Source organism: Hypanus sabinus, chromosome 31 (assembly GCF_030144855.1).
Source record: "Hypanus sabinus isolate sHypSab1 chromosome 31, sHypSab1.hap1, whole genome shotgun sequence".
Taxonomy (NCBI): domain Eukaryota; kingdom Metazoa; phylum Chordata; class Chondrichthyes; order Myliobatiformes; family Dasyatidae; genus Hypanus; species Hypanus sabinus.
Genome location: NC_082736.1, coordinates 4,950,035 through 4,974,615, shown reverse-complemented (window position 1 = coordinate 4,974,615; position 24,581 = coordinate 4,950,035). Strand labels below are relative to the sequence as shown.

The 24,581-nt window shown below is 45.8% G+C and overlaps 1 protein-coding gene across 4 annotated transcripts; it reads left to right on the top strand.

Annotated features, from left to right (window-relative positions):
• Window positions 1-1,391: 1,391 nt before the first annotated feature.
• Window positions 1,392-14,255, top strand: LOC132383734 (zinc finger protein 239-like). 4 transcript variants are annotated; one of them, XM_059954933.1, is made up of 2 exons: window positions 1,392-1,406; window positions 12,735-14,255. In XM_059954933.1, the coding sequence occupies exon 2, from the start codon at window positions 12,942-12,944 to the stop codon at window positions 14,040-14,042; it is 1,101 nt and encodes a 366-aa protein (XP_059810916.1). In that variant the 5' UTR covers window positions 1,392-1,406; window positions 12,735-12,941; the 3' UTR covers window positions 14,043-14,255. The 4 variants fall into 4 exon arrangements, with proteins under 4 accessions (XP_059810916.1, XP_059810914.1, XP_059810915.1 ...); XM_059954931.1 differs by lacking the exon at window positions 1,392-1,406 and adding an exon at window positions 8,373-8,447; XM_059954932.1 differs by lacking the exon at window positions 1,392-1,406 and adding an exon at window positions 8,468-8,606.
• The last annotated feature ends 10,326 nt before the right edge of the window (window positions 14,256-24,581 follow it).

Below are 24,581 nucleotides of genomic sequence, written 5' to 3'. Positions count from 1 at the left end.
AGCTCGCTCAATCTAACCTCGTAGTACATGCTGTTTAATCTTGTTAAGCCTCAAGTGAACCCTCTCTAATGGTTAAACACATTCTTCCTTTCATGAATCGACACACAAAATGCTGGAGGAACTCAGCAGGCCAGTCAGCATCTATGGGAAAACAGTCAGTAGGGTGTGTTAGAGCACAAGTCCATAAGACATGGGAGCAGAATTAGGCCATTCAGCTCTGCCATTCCATCCTGGCTGATCCAGGATCCCACTCAACCCCATACACCTGCCTTCTTGCCCCATCAGTTTCCTGACTGATCAGGAAACTATTTTTCTGCCTTAAATATTCACAAGGACTTGGCTTCCAGCACAGTCTGTGGCAGAGCATTTCACAGACCCACCAGCCTCTGACTAAAAATAATTACTCCTTGCCTCTGTTCTAAAGGGTCACTCCTCAATTTTGAGGCTGTGCTGTCTGGTTCTGGATACCCACACCATAGGAAACATCCTCTCCACATCTACTCTTATCTAGTCCTCTCAACTTTTGGTAGGATTAATAAGATCCCCCAACATTCTTCTAAATTCTAGTGAGTGCAGGCGCAAAGCTGCCAAACGCTCCTCACATGTTAACCTCTGGATTCTCTCCAGTGCTTTCTGCAATATGGGGCCCAAGACTGTTGACAATATTCCAAGTGTGGTCAAAGTGGAGTTTTACAAAGGCTCAGCATCATCTCCTTGCTTACATATTCTATTCCCCTTGAAATAAATGCCAACATTACATTTGCCTTCTTTACCACAGATTCAACCTGTAAATTAACCTACTGGGAGTTTTGCACTGACCTCTGATCTTTTGACCATTTCCCCATTTAGATCACAGTCTGCGCTATTGTTCCTTTTACCAGAATGTATTATCGTACATTTCCCTGCACTGTATTCCATCTGCCACTCTTTGCCCATTCTTCCAATGTGGAAGCGCTGTGACATTCTACTTGCAACATTTCACTTTTGAATTAAGAATGGTTTGGCTGTGGCTCTGCTTTTTTTTGGGGGCAGAGAAAGGTAAGTCTGTTTTTTTGTGATTTAAAAAGTCATGTAAAGCCCAGCGAGATGGTAAAGAGAAACTTTTCCACATAAACCTGATGTTTGGGAAATCTCAAGGAAGATGTTCACCCCAGAGATGACCCAGTTCACCAAATGAAGCATCAAGGGAGACTGAAACGTTGGGGCAGTAGGAGGTGTGTGCTACTGTCAGAAGAAAGCCCTTGCACTCGAGTAATCCCCCCCTCTCTTTTGAAGGTGCATGAGAGACTGTCGGTATTGGGTCGAGAAGTGACTGGGAGGATTGTAACATCGGAACAACCAGCTGCTGCACTCCTGCCCTCATTGTCGCCCTCAATCTCCCACTCCCTCTTCCTCATTAGTCTGAGGTACTGAACTGCTGGGTTACGGACCACAGATTTTGATGTACTGGTGATCCATGCCTCTTTGGGGGCTTTTGCTGTTGCTTCCAGGGTGGGTGGGGGGGGGGGGTGTGGGACAGTTCTTCTGCAGGTGCAAGTGGGGACGGGTGGAGAGTCAACATTGTTTGAGTGGGGGAGGTGGAGAAGGGCATCAGGGCTCTGAAATACAGAATTAACCCCACAATCTCACACTGTACCAGATGCACTCAAATACAAAATAAACCCCACACTCTCACACTGTACCAAAGACTCTCAAATGCTGAACTAACCCTAGACTTTCACACTGTACCAAGGACTCTCCATTACAGAATTAACCCAAAGCACTCACACTGTACCAAAGAGTCTCAAATACATAACTCACCCAACACCTTCACGCTCTGCAGAAATTCTCAAATACAGAATTAACCCCACACTCTCACACTGTGCCATGACACGCAAACAGAGAATTAGCCCCACAGTATCACACTGTACCAAAGACTCTCAAATACAGAATAAACCCAACACTCCCACAGTTGTTTACAATATATATTAATGACTTGGGTGAGGGAATTAAATGCAGTATCTCCAAGTTTGCAGATGACACGAAGCTGGGTGGCAGTGTTAGCTGGGAGGAGAATGCTAAGAGGATGCAGGGTGACTTGGATAGGTTAGGTGAGTGGGCAAATTCATGGCAGATGCAATTTAATGTGGATAAATGTGAGGTTATCCACTTTGGTTGTAAGAACAAGAAAACAGATTATTATCTGAATGGTGGCCGATTAGGAAAAGGGGAGATGCAACGAGACCTGGGTGTCATTGTACACCAGTCATTGAAGGTGGGCATGCAGGTACAGCAGGCAGTGAAAAAGGCAAATGGTATGTTGGCATTCATAGCAAAAGGATTCGAGTACAGGAGCAGGGAGGTTCTACTGCAGTTGTACAAGGCCTTGGTGAGACCGCACCTAGAGTATTTTGTGCAGTTTTGGTCCTCCAATCTGAGGAAAGACATTCTTGCCATAGAGGGAGTACAAAGAAGGTTCACCAGATTGATTCCTGGGATGGCAGGACTTTCATATGAAGAAAGACTGGATCTACTAGGCTTATACTCGCTGGAATTTAGAAGATTGAGGGAGGATCTTATTGAAACGTTTAAAATTCTAAAGGGATTGGACAGGCTAGATGCAGGAAGATTATTTCTGATGTCGGGGAAGTCCAGAACGAGGGGTCACAGTTTAAGGATAAAGGTGAAGCCTTTTGGGACCGAGCTGAGGAAAAACGACTTCACACAGAGTGGTGAATCTGTGGAATTCTCTGCCACAGGAAACAGTTGAAGCCGGTTCATTGGCTATATTTAAGAAGAATTTAGATATGGCCCTTGTGGCTAAAGGGATCGGGGGTATGGAGAGAAGGCAGGTACAGGGTTCTGAGTTGGATGATCAGCCATGATCATATTGAATGGTGGTGCAGGCTTGAATAGCCGAATGGCCTACTCCTGCACCTATTTTCTACGTTTCTATGTGCTAAAGGCGCTTAATCCCAGACCCTCACACTGTAACAGAGTATCTCAAATACAAAATTAACCCCAAACTCTCACTGTCCCAGAGTCTCAAATATATAGAATTAACCCCACACTCTCACACTGTATCCAAAGCTCTCAAATACAGAAAGAACTTCACACTGTCACACTGAACCAAAGACCCACAACACACTCATACACTGTGTCATGGAATCTCAAGTGTAGAATAAACAGTACACACTCACACTGTACCAGGGACTCTCAAATACAGCATTAACCACATAATCTTATACAGTAGTAGAGACTCTCAAATACAGAATTAACCATTAATTCTTCTTTTGAGATTTTCTAGTACAGTGTAAGATTGTGGGGATAATTCTGTATTTGAGAGTCTCTGGTACATTCTGAGAGTGGTGGGTGAATTCTGTATTTGAGAGTGGTGGGTTAATTCTGTGTTTGAGAGTCTCTGGGACATTCTGAGAGTGGTGGGTTAATTCTGTGTTTGAGAGTCTCTGGTACATTCTGACAGTGGTGGGTTAATTCTGTATTTCAGAGTGGTGGGTGAATTCTGTATTTGAGTGTCTCTGGTACATTCTGAGAGTGGTGGGTGAATTCTGTATTTGAGACTCTGGTACATTCTGAGAGTGGTGGGTTAATTCTGTATTTGAGGGTCTCCGGTACATTCTGAGAGTGGTGGGTTAATTCTGTATTTGAGTGTCTCTCGTACATTCTGAGAGTGGTGGGTTAATTCTGTGTTTGAGAGTCTCTGGGACATTCTGAGAGTGGTGGGTTAATTCTGTGTTTGAGAGTCTCTGGTACATTCTGACAGTGGTGGGTTAATTCTGTATTTCAGAGTGGTGGGTGAATTCTGTATTTGAGTGTCTCTGGTACATTCTGAGAGTGGTGGGTGAATTCTGTATTTGAGACTCTGGTACATTCTGAGAGTGGTGGGTTAATTCTGTATTTGAGAGTCTCTCGTACATTCTGAGAGTGGTGGGTTAATTCTGTATTTGAGAGTCTCTCGTACATTCTGAGAGTGGTGGGTTAATTCTGTATTTGAGAGTCTCTCGTACATTCTGAGAGTGGTGGGTTAATTCTGTATTTGAGAGTCTCTCGTACATTCTGAGAGTGGTGGGTTAATTCTGTATTTGAGTGTCTCTGGTACATTCTGAGAGTGGTGGGTTAATTCTGTATTTGAGTGTCTCTGGTACATTCTGAGAGTGGTGGGTTAATTCTGTATTTGAGTGTCTCTGGTACATTCTGAGAGTGGTGGGTTAATTCTGTATTTGAGCGTCTCTGGTACATTCTGACAGTGGTGGGTGAATTCTGTATTTGAGAGTGTCTGGTACATTCTGAGAGTGGTGGGTGAATTCTGTATTTGAGAGTGTCTGGTACATTCTGAGAGGTGGGTGAATTCTGTATTTGAGAGTGGTGGGTGAATTCTGTATTTGAGAGTGGTGGGTGAATTCTGTATTTGAGAGTGGTGGGTGAATTCTGTATTTGAGAGTGGTGGGTGAATTCTGTATTTGAGAGTCTCTGGTACATTCTGAGAGTGGTGGGTGAATTCTGTATTTGAGAGTGGTGGGTGAATTCTGTATTTGAGAGTGGTGGGTGAATTCTGTATTTGAGAGTGGTGGGTGAATTCTGTATTTGAGAGTGGTGGGTGAATTCTGTATTTGAGTGTCTCTGGTACATTCTGAGAGTGGTGGGTTAATTCTGTATTTGAGTGTCTCTGGTACATTCTGAGAGGTGGGTGAATTCTGTATTTGAGACTCTGGTACATTCTGAGAGTGGTGGGTGAATTCTGTGTTTGAGAGTGGTGGGTGAATTCTGTGTTTGAGAGTGGTGGGTGAATTCTGTATTTGAGTCTCTGGTACATTCTGAGAGTGGTGGGTTAATTCTGTATTTGAGTCTCTGGTACATTCTGAGAGTGGTGGGTGAATTCTGTGTTTGAGAGTGGTGGGTTAATTCTGTATTTGAGAGTGGTGGGTGAATTCTGTGTTTGAGAGTGGTGGGTGAATTCTGTGTTTGAGAGTGGTGGGTGAATTCTGTGTTTGAGAGTGGTGGGTGAATTCTGTGTTTGAGAGTGGTGGGTGAATTCTGTGTTTGAGAGTGGTGGGTGAATTCTGTGTTTGAGAGTGGTGGGTGAATTCTGTGTTTGAGAGTGGTGGGTGAATTCTGTGTTTGAGAGTGGTGGGTGAATTCTGTGTTTGAGAGTGGTGGGTGAATTCTGTGTTTGAGAGTGGTGGGTGAATTCTGTGTTTGAGGGTCTCCGGTACATTCTGAGAGTGGTGGGTGAATTCTGTGTTTGAGAGTGGTGGGTTAATTCTGTTTGAGGGTCTCCGGTACATTCTGAGAGTGGTGGGTGAATTCTGTGTTTGAGAGTGGTGGGTGAATTCTGTATTCGAGTGTCTCTGGTACATTCTGAGAGTGGTGGGTTAATTCTGTGTTTGAGAGTCTCTGGTACATTCTGAGAGTGGTGGGTTAATTCTGTGTTTGAGAGTCTCTGGTACATTCTGAGAGTGGTGGGTTAATTCTGTGTTTGAGGGTTTCCGGTACATTCTGAGAGTGGTGGGTGAATTCTGTGTTTGAGAGTGGTGGGTGAATTCTGTGTTTGAGAGTGGTGGGTGAATTCTGTATTTGAGTCTCTAGTACATTCTGAGAGTGGTGGGTTAATTCTGTATTTGAGTCTCTAGTACATTCTGAGAGTGGTGGGTGAATTCTGTATTTGAGTCTCTAGTACATTCTGAGAGTGGTGGGTGAATTCTGTATTTGAGTCTCTGGTACATTCTGAGAGTGGTGGGTTAATTCTGTATTTGAGTCTCTGGTACATTCTGAGAGTGGTCTTTTAATTCTGTGCTCGAGAGCTCCTCTTGTTCTTCCCTTAAACATTTTACCTTTCACCCTTAACCCATGACCTCCAGATGCAGTCAAAAGTTAAAATTAAATTTTATTATCAGAATACATTTTTGTGACTACAATCAATCCTGGGACTCATTTTCCTGTGAGCATTCTCAGCAAATACGTAGAATTGAAAGTACAACAGGATCAATGAAAGATCACCCAGTGTGCAGAAGACATCAAACTGCAAACAGAAATAAATATCAAGGTCATGAGATAACAAGAGTAAATGAGATCATCGGCTGTGGGAACTTCTCAGTTGTTGGGCAAGTGACTTTTGTTCGAGAGCCTGATGGTTGAGGGGTAGTAACTGTCTTGAATTTCATGGTGCGAGCCCTGCGGCTCCTGTATCTTCTACCAGACGGAAGCAGTGAGATAAGAGTGTGGCCTGGGTGGTGAGGATCTGTGATGATGGATGCTGCTTTCCTATAACAGTGTTTCATGTAGATGTCTCAGTGATTGTGAGGGTTTTACCCATGATGTACTGTCCAAATCCTTTGCAGGATCTTCTGATCAAAAGCATTCGTTCTTCCATACCAGGCCATGATACAGCCAGTCACTACGCACCTGTAGAAATTTGGCAAAGTGTTCAATGTCATGTCAAATCTCCGATGACTCCTAAGGAAGTAGAGGTGCTTCTGGGAAAGTTGATGAAGGTCAGACAGTGGATGTTGTTGACCTGGCCTTTGACAAAGTTCTGCATGGGAGTTTGGTTAAGAAGTTTCAGTCATTCAGCATTTGGGACGAGATACTGAACTGGATTGAATTGGCTTTGTGGGAGAAGCCAGAGAGTGGTAGTAGATGGTTGCCTCTCTGACTAGTGGTCTGCCCCTGTGATCGGTGCTGGGACATTGTTGTTTGTCAACAGTGATCTGGATGATGATGTGGTCTGAGCAATGCATCAAGACTGGAGTGTAGTGGATAGAGAGGAATGTGGTTAATCAGATCTGAGGAATGCATCAAGACTGGGGTGTAGTGGATAGAGAGGAAGGCTATCAGTGGGATCTGGGCACAGCAAAACATGGGTTGATAAATGGCAGATGGAATTTAATGCAGACAAGTGTGAGGTGTTGCATTTTCACTAGGACCAACCAGGGTCGGTCTCACACCGTGAACGGCCAGGCACTGAGGAGTGTAGTAGAATAAATGGATCTGGGAATACAGGTCCATCATTCATTGAAAGTGCCCTCACAGTTATATAGGGTCGTAAAGAAATCTTTTGGCACATTGGACTTCATAAATCAAAGTATTGAGTATCGGAGCTGGGGAGTTATGTTGAAGTTGGGTAAGATATTGGTGAGGCCTAATTTGGAGTATTGTGTGCAGTTCTTGTCACCTACCCACAGGAGATGTGTTGAAGGAGGCCAGAGAAAATTTGCAAGAATGTTAGTGGGACACGAGGACCTGAGTTCTGAAGAATTGTTGCGTAGGGTAGGACTTTATTCATTGGACTGTAGATTGGGTGGGACTACCTGTATCATGGGTTGAGGGTGAAAGTTTAAAGGGAACATGAGGGGGGAGCTTCTTCACTCAGAGGGTCACGAGACTGTGGAATGAGCAACCGGTGCAAGTAGTTCACACGAGCTCTAATTAAGAGATTTTTAGATGGGTACCTGGATGATAGGAGTATGGTCCCGGTGCTGATGGAGGAGAGCAAGCAGTTTAAGTGGCTTAGATAGGCCTCAGGGCCTGTTTCTGTGCTGCACCTCTGTGGTCTCTGCGGCTGCTCAGCACAACAGGACTGAACCCTGGTCACTGTGCAGGGGGTCTCCCGATGTTTGCTTTAAAATAGACTGCTGTTCTATTTCAAACCCTGTGACTCGGGTGCTCACCGTCTCTGTCGCATGGCCAATGTACAGTGGAGAGGCCACTCTAGTCCATCTGGTACCTGCTCATGTCCCTATTCCACAGCAGTGCTTTCAAATCCATCCCTGCTGTTCACCACTGACTCACCCTCTCATGCTCACTGGTCTGTGGGTGAAGAGCTTTACCTCGCATTTCCTGTTTGTCTTGTAGCAGACTGGTGAGTTCGGTGGGGTTGTGTCCCGAATAATCCTCATTCCCCAGGGCTCTTGGCTAAGGAAGAATGTCATGGGTGGTGAAATCCCCTGCTCAACAGCTGGGTTGTTGCATTAGAACGCTCCCCTTGAACAGTAGGTACGTCTTTGATGGAGCAAGGCCTGGAACAGAAGAGGGGCTTTGGGGCTCCGGACACGGCGGGGACTGGGAGTAGGAGGAGGTCAGAGTGGAGATGAGCTGCATTTGGAAACTGAGAGGCAGAAACATCGGTCTAAGTCTGGAGGAACTCGGCAGATCAGGAAAGGAATAAAGTCGCTTCTGGTCAGCCACTGCTGCACTGTGTGTGTGTGTCTGTCTGTCTGTCTGTCTGTCTGCCTGCCTGCCTGCCTGTCTGTGTGTTTCGGATATTTCCAGCATCTGCAGTGTTGCATTATCCGAATGCCTGTCCGTGTTGAGAATACGTTTCCGCAAATCGCCTGCAGACGGGCTCATGCACCCAGAAACCTCCGCGCGGCAGACGGGCTCATGCACCCAGAAACCTCCGCGCGGCCGACGCGCATGCGCGGCGGTGCCGGACAGCGAGTCGGCCGCAGGTAGGAGCGGGGCCTGGGGCCGGGGCCGGGGCCCGGGGCCGGGGCAGGCGGGGGGCAATCGCCGCGGACGCGCACCCCTCTCTCCCAGCCCCGCGATCCGTGCCCGGCCCCCCCGGGGGAGCTTCGTGCCGCCGCCGTCTCGCTTCGGCCGGCAGACGGGTCCGTGGCTCGGGCGGGTTTGGAAATGCATCTGTCGCCAGTGCTGCGTGGGGAAACGGAACAGAGTCCCCCCCATCAGCTTCAGTGACACAGAACACAGAAATCTACTGCCCTTCGGCCCTCTAACCTACTCGGGAAACTGCATTCACTCTATCTATACCATATAACAATCTCAGCACGGAAACGGGCCATCTCGGCCCCTCTAACCTACTCGGGAAACTGCATTCACTCTATCTATACCATATAACAATCACAGCAGGGAAACGGGCCATCTCGGCCCCTCTAACCTACTCGGGAAACTGCATTCACTCTATCTATACCATATAACAATCACAGCACGGAAACAGGCCATCTCGGCCCCTCTAACCTACTCGGGAAACTGCATTCACTCTATCTATACCATATAACAATCACAGCAGGGAAACGGGCCATCTCGGCCCCTCTAACCTACTCGGGAAACTGCATTCACTCTATCTATACCATATAACAATCACAGCACGGAAACAGGCCATCTCGGCCCCTCTAACCTACTCGGGAAACTGCTTAGATTTTCCCTACTTCATATAACAATCACAGCACGGAAACCGGCCATCTCGGCCCTCCTAGTCCGTACCGAACCCTTAATCTCACCTCGTCCCACCTACCCGCACTCAGCCCATAACACTCCACTCCTTTCCTGTCCATATACCTATCCAATTCTACCTTAATGACACAACTGAACTGGCCTCTACTACTTCTACAGGAAGCTCACTCCACACAGCTATCACTCTCTGAGTAAAGAAATACCCCCTCGTGTTTCCCTTAAACTTCTGCCCCCTAACTCTCAAATCATGTCCTCTAGTTTGAATCTCCCCTACTCTCAATGGAAACAGCCTATTCATGTCAACTCTATCTATCCCTCTCAAGATTTTAGATACCTCGATCAAATCCCCCCTCAACCTTCTACGCTCCAATGAATAGAGACCTAACTTGTTCAACCTTTCTCTGTAACGTAAGACTGAAACACAGGTAACATCCTAGTAAATCGTCTCTGCACTCTCTCTAATTTATTGATATCTTTCCTATAATTCGGTGACCAGAACTGTACACAATATTCCAAATTTGGCCTTACCAATGCCTTGTACAATTTTAACATTACATCCCAACTTCTGTATTCAATGCTCTGATTTATAAAGGCCAGCGTTCCAAAAGCCGCCTTCACCACCCTATCTACATGGGACTCCACCTTCAGGGAAATATGCACTGTTATTCCTAGATCTCTCTGTTGCACTGCATTCCTCAATGCCTTACCATTTACCCTGTATGTTCTATTTGGATTATTCCTGCCAAAATGTAGAACCTCACACTTCTCAGCATTAAACTCCCATCTGCCAACGTTCAGCCCATTCTTCTAACCGGCATAAATCTCCCTGCAAGCTTTGAAAACCCTCCTCGTTATCCACAACACCTCCTACCTTAGTATCATTGGCATACTTACTAATCCAATTTACAACCCCATCATCCAGATCATTTATGTATATTACAAACAACATTGGGCCCAAAACAGATCCCTGAGGCACCCCGCTAGTCACTGGCCTCCATCCCGATAAACAATTATCCACCACTACTCTCTGGCATCTCCCATCTAGCCACTGTTGAATCCATTTTATTACTCCAGCATTAATACCTAACGACTGAACCTTCTTAACTAACCTTCCATGTGGAACTTCGTCAAAGGCCTTGCTGAAGTCCATATAGACTAGATCCACTGCCTTACCCTCGTCAACATTCCTCGTAACTTCTTCAAAAAATTCAATAAGGTTTGTCAAACATGACCTTCCACGCACAAATCCATGCTGGCTACTCCTAATCAGATCCTGTCTATTCTGATAATTATAAGTACTATCTCTAAGAATACTTTCCATTAATTTACCCACCACTGATGTCAAACTGACAGGTCTATAATTGCTAGGCTTACTTCTAGAACCCTTTTTAATCAATGGAACCACATGGGCAATACACCAATCCTCCGGCACAATCCCCGTTTCTAATGACATCTGAAAGATCTCCGTCAGAGCTCCTGCTATCTCTACACAAACTTCCCTCAAGGTCCTGGGGAATATCCTGTCAGGATAGCCCTCTATTTTTCTAAGCTCCATGTACCTATCTAAAAGTCTCTTAAAAGACCCACCACCGTTGCCAGCAGCCGATTCCACGCACTCGCCACTGTCTGAGTAAAAAAAAAACGCCCTTGACATCTCTGTACCTACTCCCCAGCACCTTAAACCTGTGTGCTCTTGCGGCAACCATTTCAGCCCTGGGAAAAAGCTTCTGACTATCCACACGATCAATGCCTCTCATCATCTTATACACCTCTATCAGGTCACCTCTAATCCTCCGTCGCTCCAAGGAGAAAGGGCCAAGTTCACTCAACCTATTCTCATAAGGCACGCTCCCCAATCCAGGCAACATCCTTGTAAATCTCCTCTGCACCCTTTCTATGGCTTCCACATCCTTCCTGTAGTGAGGCGACCAGAACTGAGCACAGTCCTCCAAGTGGGGTCTGACTAGTGTCCTATTTGGCTGCAAATCCTGCCTGATGAACCTGTTGGTATTCTTTGAGATTACAAGCAGGATAGATAAAGGGGATGTCATAGATGTTGTATACTTGGATTTTCAGAAGGCCTTTGACAAGATGCCACACATGAGGCTGTTTACCAAGTTAAGAGCCCATGGTATTACAGGAAAGGTACAAACATGTTTAGAGCATTGGCTGATTGGTAGGAGGCTGTTAGTGGGAATAAAAGGATCCTTTTCTGGTTGGCTGCCAGTGACTAGTGATGTTCAGCAGGGGTCGGTGTTGGGACCAATTCTTTTTATGCTGTATATCAACGATTTAGATGATGAAATAGATGGCTTTGTTGCCAAGTTTGCAGATGATTACGAAGATTGGTGGAGGGACAGCTAGTGGTGAGGAAATGGGTAGGATGCAGAAGGACTTGGACAGATTAGGAGAATGGGCAAGAAAGTGGCAAATGAAATAGTGTTGGAAAATGCATGGTCATGCACTTTGGTAGCAGAAATAAATGTTTGGATTGTTTTCTAAACGGTGAGAAAATCCAGGAATCTGAGATGCTGAGGGACTTTTACAGAACACCCTGAAGGTCAACTTGTCGGTTGAGTCGGTGGTGAGGAAGGCAAATGCCATGTTAGCATTCATTTCAAGAGGTCCAGAATGCAAGAGTAAGGATGTGATGCTGAGATACTGGTGAGGCCTCACCTTGAATATTGTGTACAGTTTAGGGTCCCATATCTTGGAAAAGATGTGCTGGCATTGGAGAGAGTCTAGCGGAGGTTCATAAAGATTTCAGGAATGAAAGGATTATCATACGAGGAATGTTTGATGGCCCTGTGTCTGTACTCACTGGAATTCAGAAGGGTGAGGAAGAATCTCATTGAAACCTTTCAGATGTTGAAAGGCCTGGACAGAGTAGATGCGGTAAGGATGTTTACCATGGTGGGGAGTCTAGGACAAGAGGGCACAGCCTCAGGATAGAAGGTTGTCCATTTAAACTGAGATGCGGATAAATTTCTTTAGCCAGAGAGTGGATGAAATTGTGTGGAATTTGTTGCCAATGCAGTTGTGGATGTCAGGTTGTTGGGTGTAAGTTAGGGCAGAGATTGATAGGTTCTTGATTGGACACAGCATCAAAGGTTCCAGGGAGAAGGCTGGGAACTGGGGTTGAGGAGGAGATTAAAAAAAGGATCAGCCATGATTGAATGGCAGAGCAGGCTCGATGGGCCGGAGGGCCTAATTCTGCTCCTGTGTATTATGGGTAGGGTGCGGGGGAAGGTGGGCGTCAGAGTAATTAGGAAGTCCCCTGAACAGCCATGTCGTATGTGCTCCTTGTAGCCCTGTGGGACGTGACCAGGACTTGAACTAACTTGTTATCAGTCTGGATACCTGGTCCGTGCCCAGTTGGAAGATGAGGAGTTGTTTTTCCAACTTGCATTGAACCTCAGTATTGAAGACGTGACCTTTGTTTCACCAATAATCTGATGTGGATCCAAGGAAATGAAGAAGAATCTTGTCCCAGCTGTAAAAGTGCTTTATTTTTGTCTCAAATTGCGTTTTTTTTTCTCTCTCAGTGAAATCCATTGGAACCAGGGTGCTGAAATCACACCAGTACTTGTTGATCTGTTCCGTCAGTGGGAAGCGATTCATTCTGTCATCCAAGCTGACATAGATCAAAAAATTCACACCAGTGACAGAGACTGCTCGATTGCTGCACGTGTGGGAAGAGATTCACTCGGCTGTCTGATCTGCTAACACACCAGTGAGTTCCCCCTGTGGAGATGCCGTTCACCTGCTCAGACTGTGGGAAGGGATTCACTCAGTCATCTCAACTGATGGCACATCAGCGAGTTCACACAGGGGAGAGGCCGTTCTCCTGCTCTGACTGTGGGAAAGGATTCACTCGATCATCTGACCTGCTGGCTCACCAGTCAGTTCACACTGGGGAGTGGTCATTCACCTGCTCAGACTGTGGGAAGGGATTCAATCATTCATCCCAACTGCAGACTCACCAGCGAGTTCACACTCGGGAGAGAACATTCACCTGCTCCGTGTGTGGGAAGGGATTCACTGGGTCATCTGCTCTCCTGGTACACCAGCGAGTTCACACCGGGGAGAGGCCGTTCACCTGCTCTGACTGTGGGAAGGGGTTCATTCGATCATGTGACCTACAGATACACCAGTCAGTTCACACTGGGGAAAGGCCGTTCACCTGCTCAGATTGTGGGAAGGGGTTCATTCGGTCATCTGATCTACTGACACACCAGTCAGTTCACACTGGAGAGAGGCCATTCACCTGCTCTGACTGTGGGAAGGGATTCACTCAGTCATCTCAACTGAAGGTACATCAGAGAATTCACACTGGGGAGAGGCCGTTCACCTGCTCAGACTGTGGGAAGGGGTTCACTCAGTCAGCCCACTTACTGGCGCATCAGCGAGTTCACACTGGGGAGAAGCCGTTCACCTGCTCAGACTGTGGGAAGGGATTCACTCAGTCATCCCAGCTGAAGCTACATCTGCGAGTTCACACCGGGGAGAGGCCGTTCACTTGCCCTGAATGTGGGAAGGGATTCACTCGATCATCTCAACTGAAGCTACATAAGCAAATACACACTGGGGAGAGACCGTTCACCTGTTCAGACTGTGGGAAGGGGTTCACTCGCTCATCTTACCTCCTGGCACACAAGACAGTTCACACTGGGGAGAAACCGTTCTCCTGCTCAGAGTGTGGGAAGGGATTCACTCAGTCATCTCACCTGAAGCTGCATCAGCGAGTTCACACCGGGGAGAGGCCGTTCACCTGCACTGAATGCGGAAAGGGATTCACTCAGTCCTGCAATCTTGTGGCGCACTATCGAGTTCACAATGGGGAAAAAGTTTAAATAAATGGCAAGCTGGATATGAACCATCACAGTTCCTATATCCAGAGACAAATTCAGAAGTGACTGTTGGTTTTGAACTCCTGAGTATTGTTGCTGCTCACCAAACCCAGTCCTGCACCCCGGTCACTGGCATTCCTTCTGCTGATTTCATATTCAATGGGACTGGAGTTTAATATTCTGCATCTGAGACAAATAAATCAGTTCCATTTTAAACTCTGTCTCGGGTATTTATTTAATCTGCTACACACCCAGTGTATAGTCAGGAGTCAACTCAGCCCAGCTGGTCCTCGCTAGTATTTCTGTTCCTCGACCGTGCTTTTACATCCTTCCCTGCTGCTCACCTCTCGCTGTCGCTGTGGTGATGGGTTCCAGTCTCAACTCTGTGGATGAAATGGCTTCCCTAGAATTTCCTGCTTGACTTTTTGCAGACTAAAGAAGAAGGTGAGCTGACTTCAGTCATGTTTGTCCCTCATATCTCTGGGCCAAGGAAGAATGACATTGGTAGTTAAACACCTTATTCCCTGCTCGTTGTAATGTTGGGGTCATTTTCACTGTGTCTCACACAGCTGGGTGGTTGGAATACACCTGAAGCCTGAAAGCAGAGTGTTACACGCTAATTGGAGTGGGGTCTGAAACCAGAGACGGATCAGCAGAGGGCAGGGTTTTGGGCTCTGGACAGTGGGAGGGGTGAGAGGATATGAGGAGCAGGGGGCTTGGCAATGAATGACAGAGTAGACACATTTGGAATCTGATTGACGGCAAAAAAAAATGAGGATAATTTTGAATGTTGACACACACAATGCCAGCGGACATGCTTGTGGAAGCTTGCTGTGTTAAACTGGCTACTGAGTTTAGAAAAAATATCCTGAATGGTGCCATTTGGCAGAGGAGAGACAATGCTTGTAAATACTTCCAATGGCACCATTCTTACCCAGAAATCCCTGGGGTTAAGAATGTACTATTACTGTGAATTGAATGGGCAGGTGCCAAGAGCAAAACCTAAGGATTTAGGACTTGCATGAAAAATATCATCACAAACAACAGAAAATCGGCTGGAAATTCAAGCAACACACACACACACACACACACACACACACGCAAAATGCTGGAGGAACTCAGCAGGCCAGGCAGCATCTATGGAAAAAAAGTACAGTTTGACGTTTCAGGCCTGCCGAAGGGTCTCAACCTGAAATGTCACCTGTACTTTTTCCATAGCTGCTCCCTGGCCTGCTGAGTTCCTCCAACATTTTGTGTGTGGAAAATATAATACTGTCTTTATCTTGCATGAAGAGCTTATCATGTATCTTCAAGTTAGTAGATAAACAATTGAAGTGGAACATTAAGATGAGCTCTGATGACAAAAATGCACTGATGTCCATAACTTGGTAGTTATTGGGAATTGTTGAGTCTGAGGCTTAAAAGAGTTTGCTCCAAGGAGAAAAGTCCAAGCCTGCTCTCTAATCTTGGTGTCCTCTCTCATGCTCCACATCCTTCCTATAGTGTGCTGCTCCGAACTGAATATAATGCTCCAAGTGTGGCCTCACCAAGGTTTTGTAGAACTGCAACACTCCCCTTGAACTCGTCCCTGTCCATCGGATGCCAGCACCCCAAATTTCTTTTTAACCACCCTTTCAACATGTGGAAACTATGAGGGATCTATGGATGTGGGCCGTAATATAACTCTGTTCCCTTACACTGTTAAAAGGCTTGCCGTTAACCCTGTATTCTCCTTCCAACTTCGTGCTTCCAGGTAAATCACTACTTTTTCTAGAGGGAGATCATCACGATGTATTTGCGCCTCCTGTCCACTTGGAGCGCAGCCGCGGGAGTAATGTTCTTGCAGCAGCAGAAACATGACAACGTTACCCTGCGGTTTGCAAATCCCTCTGACCTCCTGACTCTTTTCACCTGCCTATCAGCTCCCACTGGTGCCTCTCATCCTTCCCTTTCTCCAATGGTCCACTCTCCTCTCCTATCAGATTCCTTCCTCACCAGCCCCTTACCTCTCCAACGACCTGACTTCACTTATCACCTTCCAGCTATCCTCCTTCCCCTCTCCCCCACCTTTTTCTAGCGTCTTCTCGCTTTCTTTTCAGCCCTGAACAAAGGTCTCGGCCTGAAAAGCCGACTGTTTATTCATCTCCAGGGATGTTGTCTAACCTGCCGAGTTTCTGCACCAGTGATCAACGACGCATGCGTATGGATCGCAGCTGATGATGCGCATGCGCGCAGCGGACGGATGATCGGCAGGAGGTCGGGGTTGGATTTCATCCGCCCCGGCGTCGGAACCATGAGGGGCAATTGTTGTAAGGCCTGGCACACCCCGGGACATACCCTGTTCTTCCCCTCTCTCTCAGTCCGGGAGAGCATCCCGCTGATTAGTAAAGGTGCCGGCTGCCATTTGTGCGGCGCGAATGCATCGCTGAGACCAGGACTGATGAAAGGGTCTCTGGGTCGTGGGCGTTTCTGGGTAGAGTGGCAGCCATGGATGACCCTTCCAGGTCTTTGTCGGTCTGTAGTGTAGAGCGTGTTTGGAAGTGCTGGCGGATAGATCTGCCAGAGACTGCCGAGCTCCAGCTATCTGTCTGCATGGGAAAAAAAACATTCCTCCAGCAGCTTCAGTTCTTGCGAAAACCAGTTGTGTCTTCTCTTTTTCTGGACTTTTCCACCCATGAGGAGATAGACAATAGGTGCAGAAGTAGACCATTCGGCCCTTCGAGCTTGCACCGCCATTCTGAGATCATGGCTGATCATTTACTAACAATACCCGGTTCCTGCCTTGCCCCCATATCCCTTGATTCCCCTATCCATAAGATACCTATCTAGCTCCTTCTTGAAAGCATCCAGAGAATTGGCCTCCACTGCCTTCCGAGGCAGTGCATTCCACACCCCCACAACTCTCTGAGAGAAGAAGTTTTTCCTTAACTCTGTCCTGAATGACCTACCCCTTATTCTCAAACCATGCCCTCTGGTACTGGACTCTCCCAGCATCTGGAACATATTTCCTGCCTTTATCTTGTCCAATCCCTTAATAATCTTATATGTTGCAATCAGATCCCCTCTCAATCACCTTAATCCCAGCGTGTACAAGCCCAGTCTCTCTAACCTCTCTGCATAAGACAGTCCGGACATCCCAGAAATTAACCTTGTGAATCTACGCTGCACTTCCTCTACAGCCAGGATGTCCTTCCTTAACCCTGGAGACCAAAACTGTACACAATACTCCAGGTGTGATCTCACCAGGGCCCTGTACAAATGCAAAAGGATTTCCTTGCTCTTGTACTCAATTCCCTTTGTAATAAAGGCCAACATTTCATTAGCCTTCTTCACTGCCTGCTGCACTTGCTCTTTTGTACCATTCTCTCTGGCTACATATTAATATCAAACACCTTTGTCCTGGGTAACAACTGACCTGTAGCTTTTACATCACAAAAGCGCCACGTTCCAATGAGAAAGACTATTGCCCTCCCCTTAATATTCATTGATGTTCACCACTGCCATTGTGGGGGGGGGGGAAGGAGAGAGTGGGAACGTCTCTAGGATCAGCCATGTGCTCTGCTCTAGGTACAAAGGGGATGTCAGAGGTAACTTTTTCACACAGAGTGGTGGGGGCATAGAATGCACTGCCTAATTATTTTTTAAACCTATAATCGATCCAGTTTTTGAAGAGTGGGATAGATTGGGTATTAAATGCTTCCAGGATCTGTTTGTTGGAGGAAGTCTGTTTTCGTTTGAGCAATTGTCAGCTAAATATAACTTACCAAAATCCCACTTTTTTTCAATATCTACAAATTACAGACTTCTGTGATCTCAATTATATATATTTTCTGAAAGTCCAGATAAGCACTTATTAGATGCAAATTCTAATTTGAAACCTTAATGTTTCAATATCCAATATTTATGGCATGTTGCTGGGAATGAGAAATGCTCCTTTAGACAAAATTATAAATCTTTGGGAACAAGATTTACAGATTTCAATTTCTGTGGAAGCTTGGAATGGGGTTTTTACATTGGTTAACACTTCATCGTCATGTGCCCGCCACTCCCTCCCCTCAATTTAAAGTGGTTCATAGGGCTCACATGACCAAGGATATGCTACCTCCCTATTGTGATAGATGTAATTCACTAATTTGTATGTTTTGGACATGCCCAAGTGTTGAAAAATACTGGAAGGATGTATTCCAAACTTTCTCTGTACTTTTCAAAGTAAATTTTAAGCTGAACCCGTGGACTATTTTATTCGGTATTGTTGGAGGAAAAGATATTATTTTGGAGACATCTGATTAGCACATTTTGGCTTTTAGTTCTCTTACAGCTAGGAGGGTGCTCTTGCTTAAATGGAAGGATGTTGTTCCACCTACTCATGCTCAGTGGTTATGTGATGTTATGTTATGCTTTAATTTAAAGAAGATCCGTTGTTCAATTTCTGAATCTAGTCAAGACTTTCAAACATTGTTGGGACCATTTTTGAAGTATCTTTAAAACCTTTGATTTGCTCTTAAAGTACAGATGTTGGCTAATAACATTTCACTATATGATAAGGATTTTTTTCCTTTTTTCTTTCTTTACCAAACAGCTTCGACCTTGGTAGGGGGCTTAGATTCTTTTTTTATAATAAAATTATTGCATTTCAATATTACGTTTTAATTTAATTTACATGAACACAGGGTAATGAGATTGCAAGTGTGATTCAAAGTGTGTATTTGGTATTATTTTATCTTTTTTGACATAATATATATCTTGTACTCTATTCTATGTAGAAATTAATAAAAATATTGAAAAAGAATGCACTGTCAGTGGTGGAGGCAGATACCATAGAACACTACAGCGCAGTAAGGCCCTTCAGCCCTCCATGTTGTGCCGACCCATATAATCCTTAAAAAAAGTACTAAACCCACACTACCCCATATCCCTCCATTTTTCCTTCATCCATGTTCCTGTCCAAGAGGCTCTTAAATACCCGTAATGTTTTAGCCTCCACCACCATCCCTGGCAAGTCATTCCAAGCACTCACAACCCTCTGTGTAAAAAAGACACTTACCCCTGATGTCTCCCCTAAACTTCCCTCCATTAATTTTGTACATATGCCCTCTGGTGTTTGCTATTGGTGCCCTGGGAAACAGGTACTGACTATCCACCCTATCTATGCCTCTTATAATCTTGTAGACCTCTATCAAGTCCCCTCTCATTCTTCTACGCTCCAAAGAGAAAAGTCCCAGCTCTGCTAACCTTGCTTCATATGTATGACTTGTTCTCCAAACCAGGCAACATCCTGGTAAATCTCCTCTGCACCTTCTCCATAGCTTCCACATCCTTCCTATAATGAGGTGACCAGAATTGAACACAATACTCTAAGTGCGGTCTCACTAGAGATTTGTAGAGTTACAACATGACCTCTCTACTCTTAAACTCAATCTCCCAGTTAATGAAACCTAGCATCCCATAGGCCACCTTAACTACCCTATCAACCTGTGCAGCGACCTTGAGGGATGTATGGATTTGAACCCCAAGGTCCCTTTGTTCATTCACACTCTTAAGTAACTGACCATTAATTCTGTACTCAGTCTTCTGGTTTGTCCTTCCAAAATGCATCATCTCACACTTGTCCGGATTGAACTCCATCTGCCATTTTTCTGCCCAACTCTGCAGCCTGTCTATATCCTCTTGTAATCTTCGACCAGCTACAGCTCCATCCACAACTCCTCCAATCTTCGTGTCATCCGCAAACCTACTCACCCATCCTTCCGCTTCTACATTCAGGTCATTTATAAAAATCACAAATAGCAGAGGTTCCAGGACAGATCCCTGCGGCACTCCACTAGTCACTTATCTCCAGGCAGAATACTTTCCTTCCACAACCACCCTCTGCTTTCTTCTTTTAAGCCAATTTTTTATCCAAGCAGCCAAGGTTCCACTGATCCCATGCCTCATGACTTTCTGGATGAGTCTCTCATGAGGGACCTTGTCAAATGACAAATGACAATGTCAAATACGATAGTTTTTTTTTAGAGAATCTTAGAAAAATGCGCTAGGGAAATTCTCGGCAGTTTCTAGAGTAGGTTACGTGGTTGGCACAACGTTGTGGGCCGAAGGGCCTGTAATGTGCTGTAAATATCCATGCTGTGTGTTCTATGAGACAGTACACTGTTAATTGTTGCTGAGCGGAGAGGCTACACAGCTCAAGTAGGTGATTAAGAATGCTGACGGAATGCCTGTGTTTACTAGCGAAGCACTGAGTGCAAAAGCCATGAGGTTCTGTTGTATCTTTATAAAACTCCGGTTCAGCCACATCTGGAGTATTGCACACGGTTCTGGTTGGACACTATGGGAAGGATGTTGAGACTTTGGAGACGGTGCAGAAGGTGCTGCCTGGTTTAGAGGGCATTAGCCATTACGAGACGCTCGGGAGGTTTGAGTTGCATGCTGTGGAGTGCTGGAGGCTGAGGGAAAATCTGATAGAGGGTTAGAAGATTATCAAAAGCATAGATAGTGGACAGAGAGTATCTGTTTCCCAGGGTTGAAATGTCTAATACCAGAGGGGACGATTCAGTGTTGGAGGGGTAGGTTCGAGGGAGCTGTGAGGTGTGTTTTTATTCAGGGTACTGTGGATGCCTGGAATGTGCTGACTGACATGGTGGTGGAGGCAAATTCAGAGGCACATGGATGGAAGGAAGATGGAGGAATATGGGCATGGTGTAGGTAGGAGAGTTTCATGGTTGGGCATTTCTGATTTGCTTTTTACCTGGTTTGGCATAATATTGTGGGCTGAATGGCCTGTTCCTATGCTGTACTATTCCAAGTTCCTCCTTACTAATCTCCCTCCCTGCACTCATTCCTTCAAACAGCAGAAATGGTACGCCTGCCCATTCACCTGCTTCCTCACCTTCACTCAGGGCCTCGAACAGCCCTTCCAGGTGAGGCAACAGCACCTGTGAAGCAGGTGTGCTCCTCTACTGTTACCAGTGCTCCTGACATGGCCTCCTCTACATTGGTGAGATCCATCATAGATTGGGGGGCCATTTGGTCGAGTACCTCTGCTCCATCCAGAAAAAGCACAATTCATCAGTGGCCAACCATTTTAATTCCTAATCCAACTTCCATTCTGATGCTGGTCCATGGCTTCCTTTCCTGCAGGATGATGCCACTCTCATTCTGTTTGGAGAAACAGCGGGATCTTGGGGTCCACATTCATAGATCCCTCAAATTTGCCACACAAGTTGATTTGGGTGGTTGGGAAGGCATCTAGTATGTTGGCCTTCATTTGTCAGAGAACTGAGTTCAATAGCAGCGAGGTAATCTTGCAGCTCGAAAAAACTCTGCTTACACCACACCTGGAATATTGTGTTTAGTTCTGATCACCTCATTATACGAAGGATGTGGAAGCTACTCCGTGTTTGCAGTACAAATGAGTAATTTGTGTTACTATTGCTGTGGCAGTGATTAGGGTTTTCCAGTTTTGTTCGAGGACCGAATGGCTGAAGGGACGCAGCTGTGTTTCAATCTGTTATAGTGGGATTTTAGGCTTCTGCACCTCCTGCTCAATGGTAGCTGCATGAAGATGGCACGGCCCGGATGGTGGGGAGCTTTGATGGTTGCTTTGATGGTTGTTGCTTTCTTAAGGTGGGCGGGCAGGAATATTGGGGAGGCCAACTCTACTGAAAACTCCGCGGGATGCAGTGTGTTTTCAGTTATTGTGTGATCCTCTCTCCCTCTCTCCTCCTCAGGGTACCACCACGTCCACCTTCTGCTGGCAAACGGCAACTGATCGATTGCAAGCAGTGTGATATTCTCTCTACAAGTTCATTAAAAAGAACTTTACCACACTCACCACGTCGTCTTTGGTAGACAGAGAGCTAGGGAGGCATTATTCTGAGAAGCTGTAGATCACTGGTGTACATCACAGCTGGAGGACTGCGCTCTTTTCTCATCAGCACATTATAAGGAAGATGTGACGGCACTGAAGAATTCTGCAAGGAGCAAATCCAGCTTTTCCACCCATTGAGTCTGTTCCTCCATTTCTTCATAGCTGCTCCATTTCCCTCTGAATGCCATTCACCTGCCATCTCCCCGTAAACTTTAACACTGTAATTAATCAGGAACCAGTCAATCTCCGCCCCTTGAAATGGCCTCCACAGTTTCCCATGGCTAGCCTGATCTGAAGAAATTCCTACCAATCTCCATTCTGAGTGGCCATCCCTCTATTCTGAGGCTGTGCCCTCTGGTCCTGAACCCCAACAATCAGAAACATCCACTAACTCGGCCTTTCAACAGTTGATAGTTTTCAATGAGATCCCACTCATTCTTCTCCGTTTCAGAAGGTCAAGGCCCAGAGCCATCAGTCACTCCTCATACGATGAGCCATTCATTCGCAGAGTCTTTCTCGTATCTTTCCAGGAAACCTTTCTGATTTCAGCACATCCTTTCTTCAGTAAGGGGCAGAAAATTACTGATGTAACTGCAAATGAGGCATTACCAATGCCTTAGGAAACCAGAGCATTATATCCCTACTTTCATGTTTTTTTATCCTCTTAAAATCAATATTAACATCCCATTTGCCTTTCTACCCAACAACTCAACCTGTAACTTAATCTGCATGAGGTCTTCCAAATCCCTTTGCACCTTGGGCTTTTTAGTTATCTCCTTGTTTGGAAAATATGCTGTTATTCCTTTTGCCAAAGTGCACGACCACACACTTCCTGACACTATATTCCATTTGCCACTGTTTTGCCCATTCTCCTAATCTGTCCAGGTTCTTCTGGGGCCTTCCTCCCAGCTTCCTCAGCACTATTTGCCTCTCTGATATCTTTGTATCGTCCAAAAAGCCGTAAATGTCATCATCCAAATCAATGACACTGAACGTTAAAAGAAGCGGTTCCAACACTGACCCCTGCAGGACACCACCAGAGACCGAAAGCAAATCAGTAAAGGTCCCCTTTGATCCTATTCTTTGCTTCCTGCCTATCAGCCAACACTCTCGCCATGCTAATATCTTTCCAATACTACCATGGGTTCTCAACTTGATCAGTATTGTCATCTCCAGCTTCTTTTCAAAGACCTGAAAATCGAGGGACACAACATCCATCGGTTCTCCTTTGTCTTTCCTGCTTGTTATTTTCTCAAACAATAAAACCAGATATATCAGGCAAGGTTTTCCCTCAAGGTAACCATGCAGACTTTGGCCTATTTTATCATGTACCTCCGTACCCCAAAACCTCATCCTTAACAGAAAAAGATAGAAAACCTACAGCAGTAGGTTTAAGAAGTACCTACAAGCCCACAAAGCTGTGCCAAAAATGTCCTTACTTCAGAAATTACCCCGGGTTACCTGTACACCTCTATTTTTCTAAGCTCCATGTACCTATCCAGGAGTCTCTTAAAAGACCCTATCGCATCCGCCTCCACCACGGACGCCGGCAGCCCATTCCCCACACTCACCACCCTCTGTGTAGAAAAACTTACCCCTGACATCTCCTCTGTACCTACTTCCAAGTACCTTAAAACTGTGCCCTCTCGTGCTAATCATTTCAGCCCTGGGGAAAAGCCTCTGGCTATCCACACTCTTTTGCCTCTTATCATTTACACCTCTATCAGGTCACCCCTCATCCTCCGTCGCTCCAAAAAGAAAAGGCCAAGTTCACTCAACCTATTCCCGTAAGGCATGCTCCTCAATCCGGGCAACATCCTTGTAAATCTCCTCTGCACCCTTTCTATGGCTTCCACATCCTTCCTGTGGTGAGGCGACCATAATTGAGCATATTTCTCCAAGTGGGGTCTGACAAGGGTCCTATATAGCTGCAACATTACCTCTTGGCTCTTAAACTCAATCCCACGACTGATAAAGGCCAACACACCATATGCCATTTTAAACACAGAGTCAACCTGCACAGCAGCTTTAAGTGTGCTATGGACTCGGACACCCAAGATCCCTCTGATCCTCCACACTGCCAAGAGTCTTGCGATTAATATTATATTCTGCCATCGTATTTGACCTACCAAAATGAACCACTTCACACTTATCTGCGTTGAACTCCATCTGCCACTTCTCAGCCCAGTTTTGCATCCTATCAATGTCCCGCTGTAATCTCTGACAGCCCTGCACACTATCCACAACACCCCCCAACCTTAGCGTCATCAGCAAATTTACTAACCCATCCCTTCAATTCTTCATTCAGGTCATTTGTAAAAATCAGGAAGAGAAGGGGTCCCAGAACAGATCCCTGGGGCACACCACTGGTCACCAGCCTCCATGCAGAATATGACCCGTCTACAACCACTCTTTGCCTTCTGTGGGCAAGACAGTTCTGGATCCACAAATCAACATCCCCTTGGATCCCATGCCTCCTTACTTCCTCAATGAGCCTTGCATGGGGTACCCTACCAAATGCCTTGCTGAAATCCATATACACTACATCTACTGCTCTACCTTCAACAATGCGTTTAGTCACATCCTCAAAAAATTCAATCGGACTTGTAAGGCACGACCTGCCTTTCACAAAGCCATGCTAGCTATTCCTAATCATCTCCAAATATTCATAAATC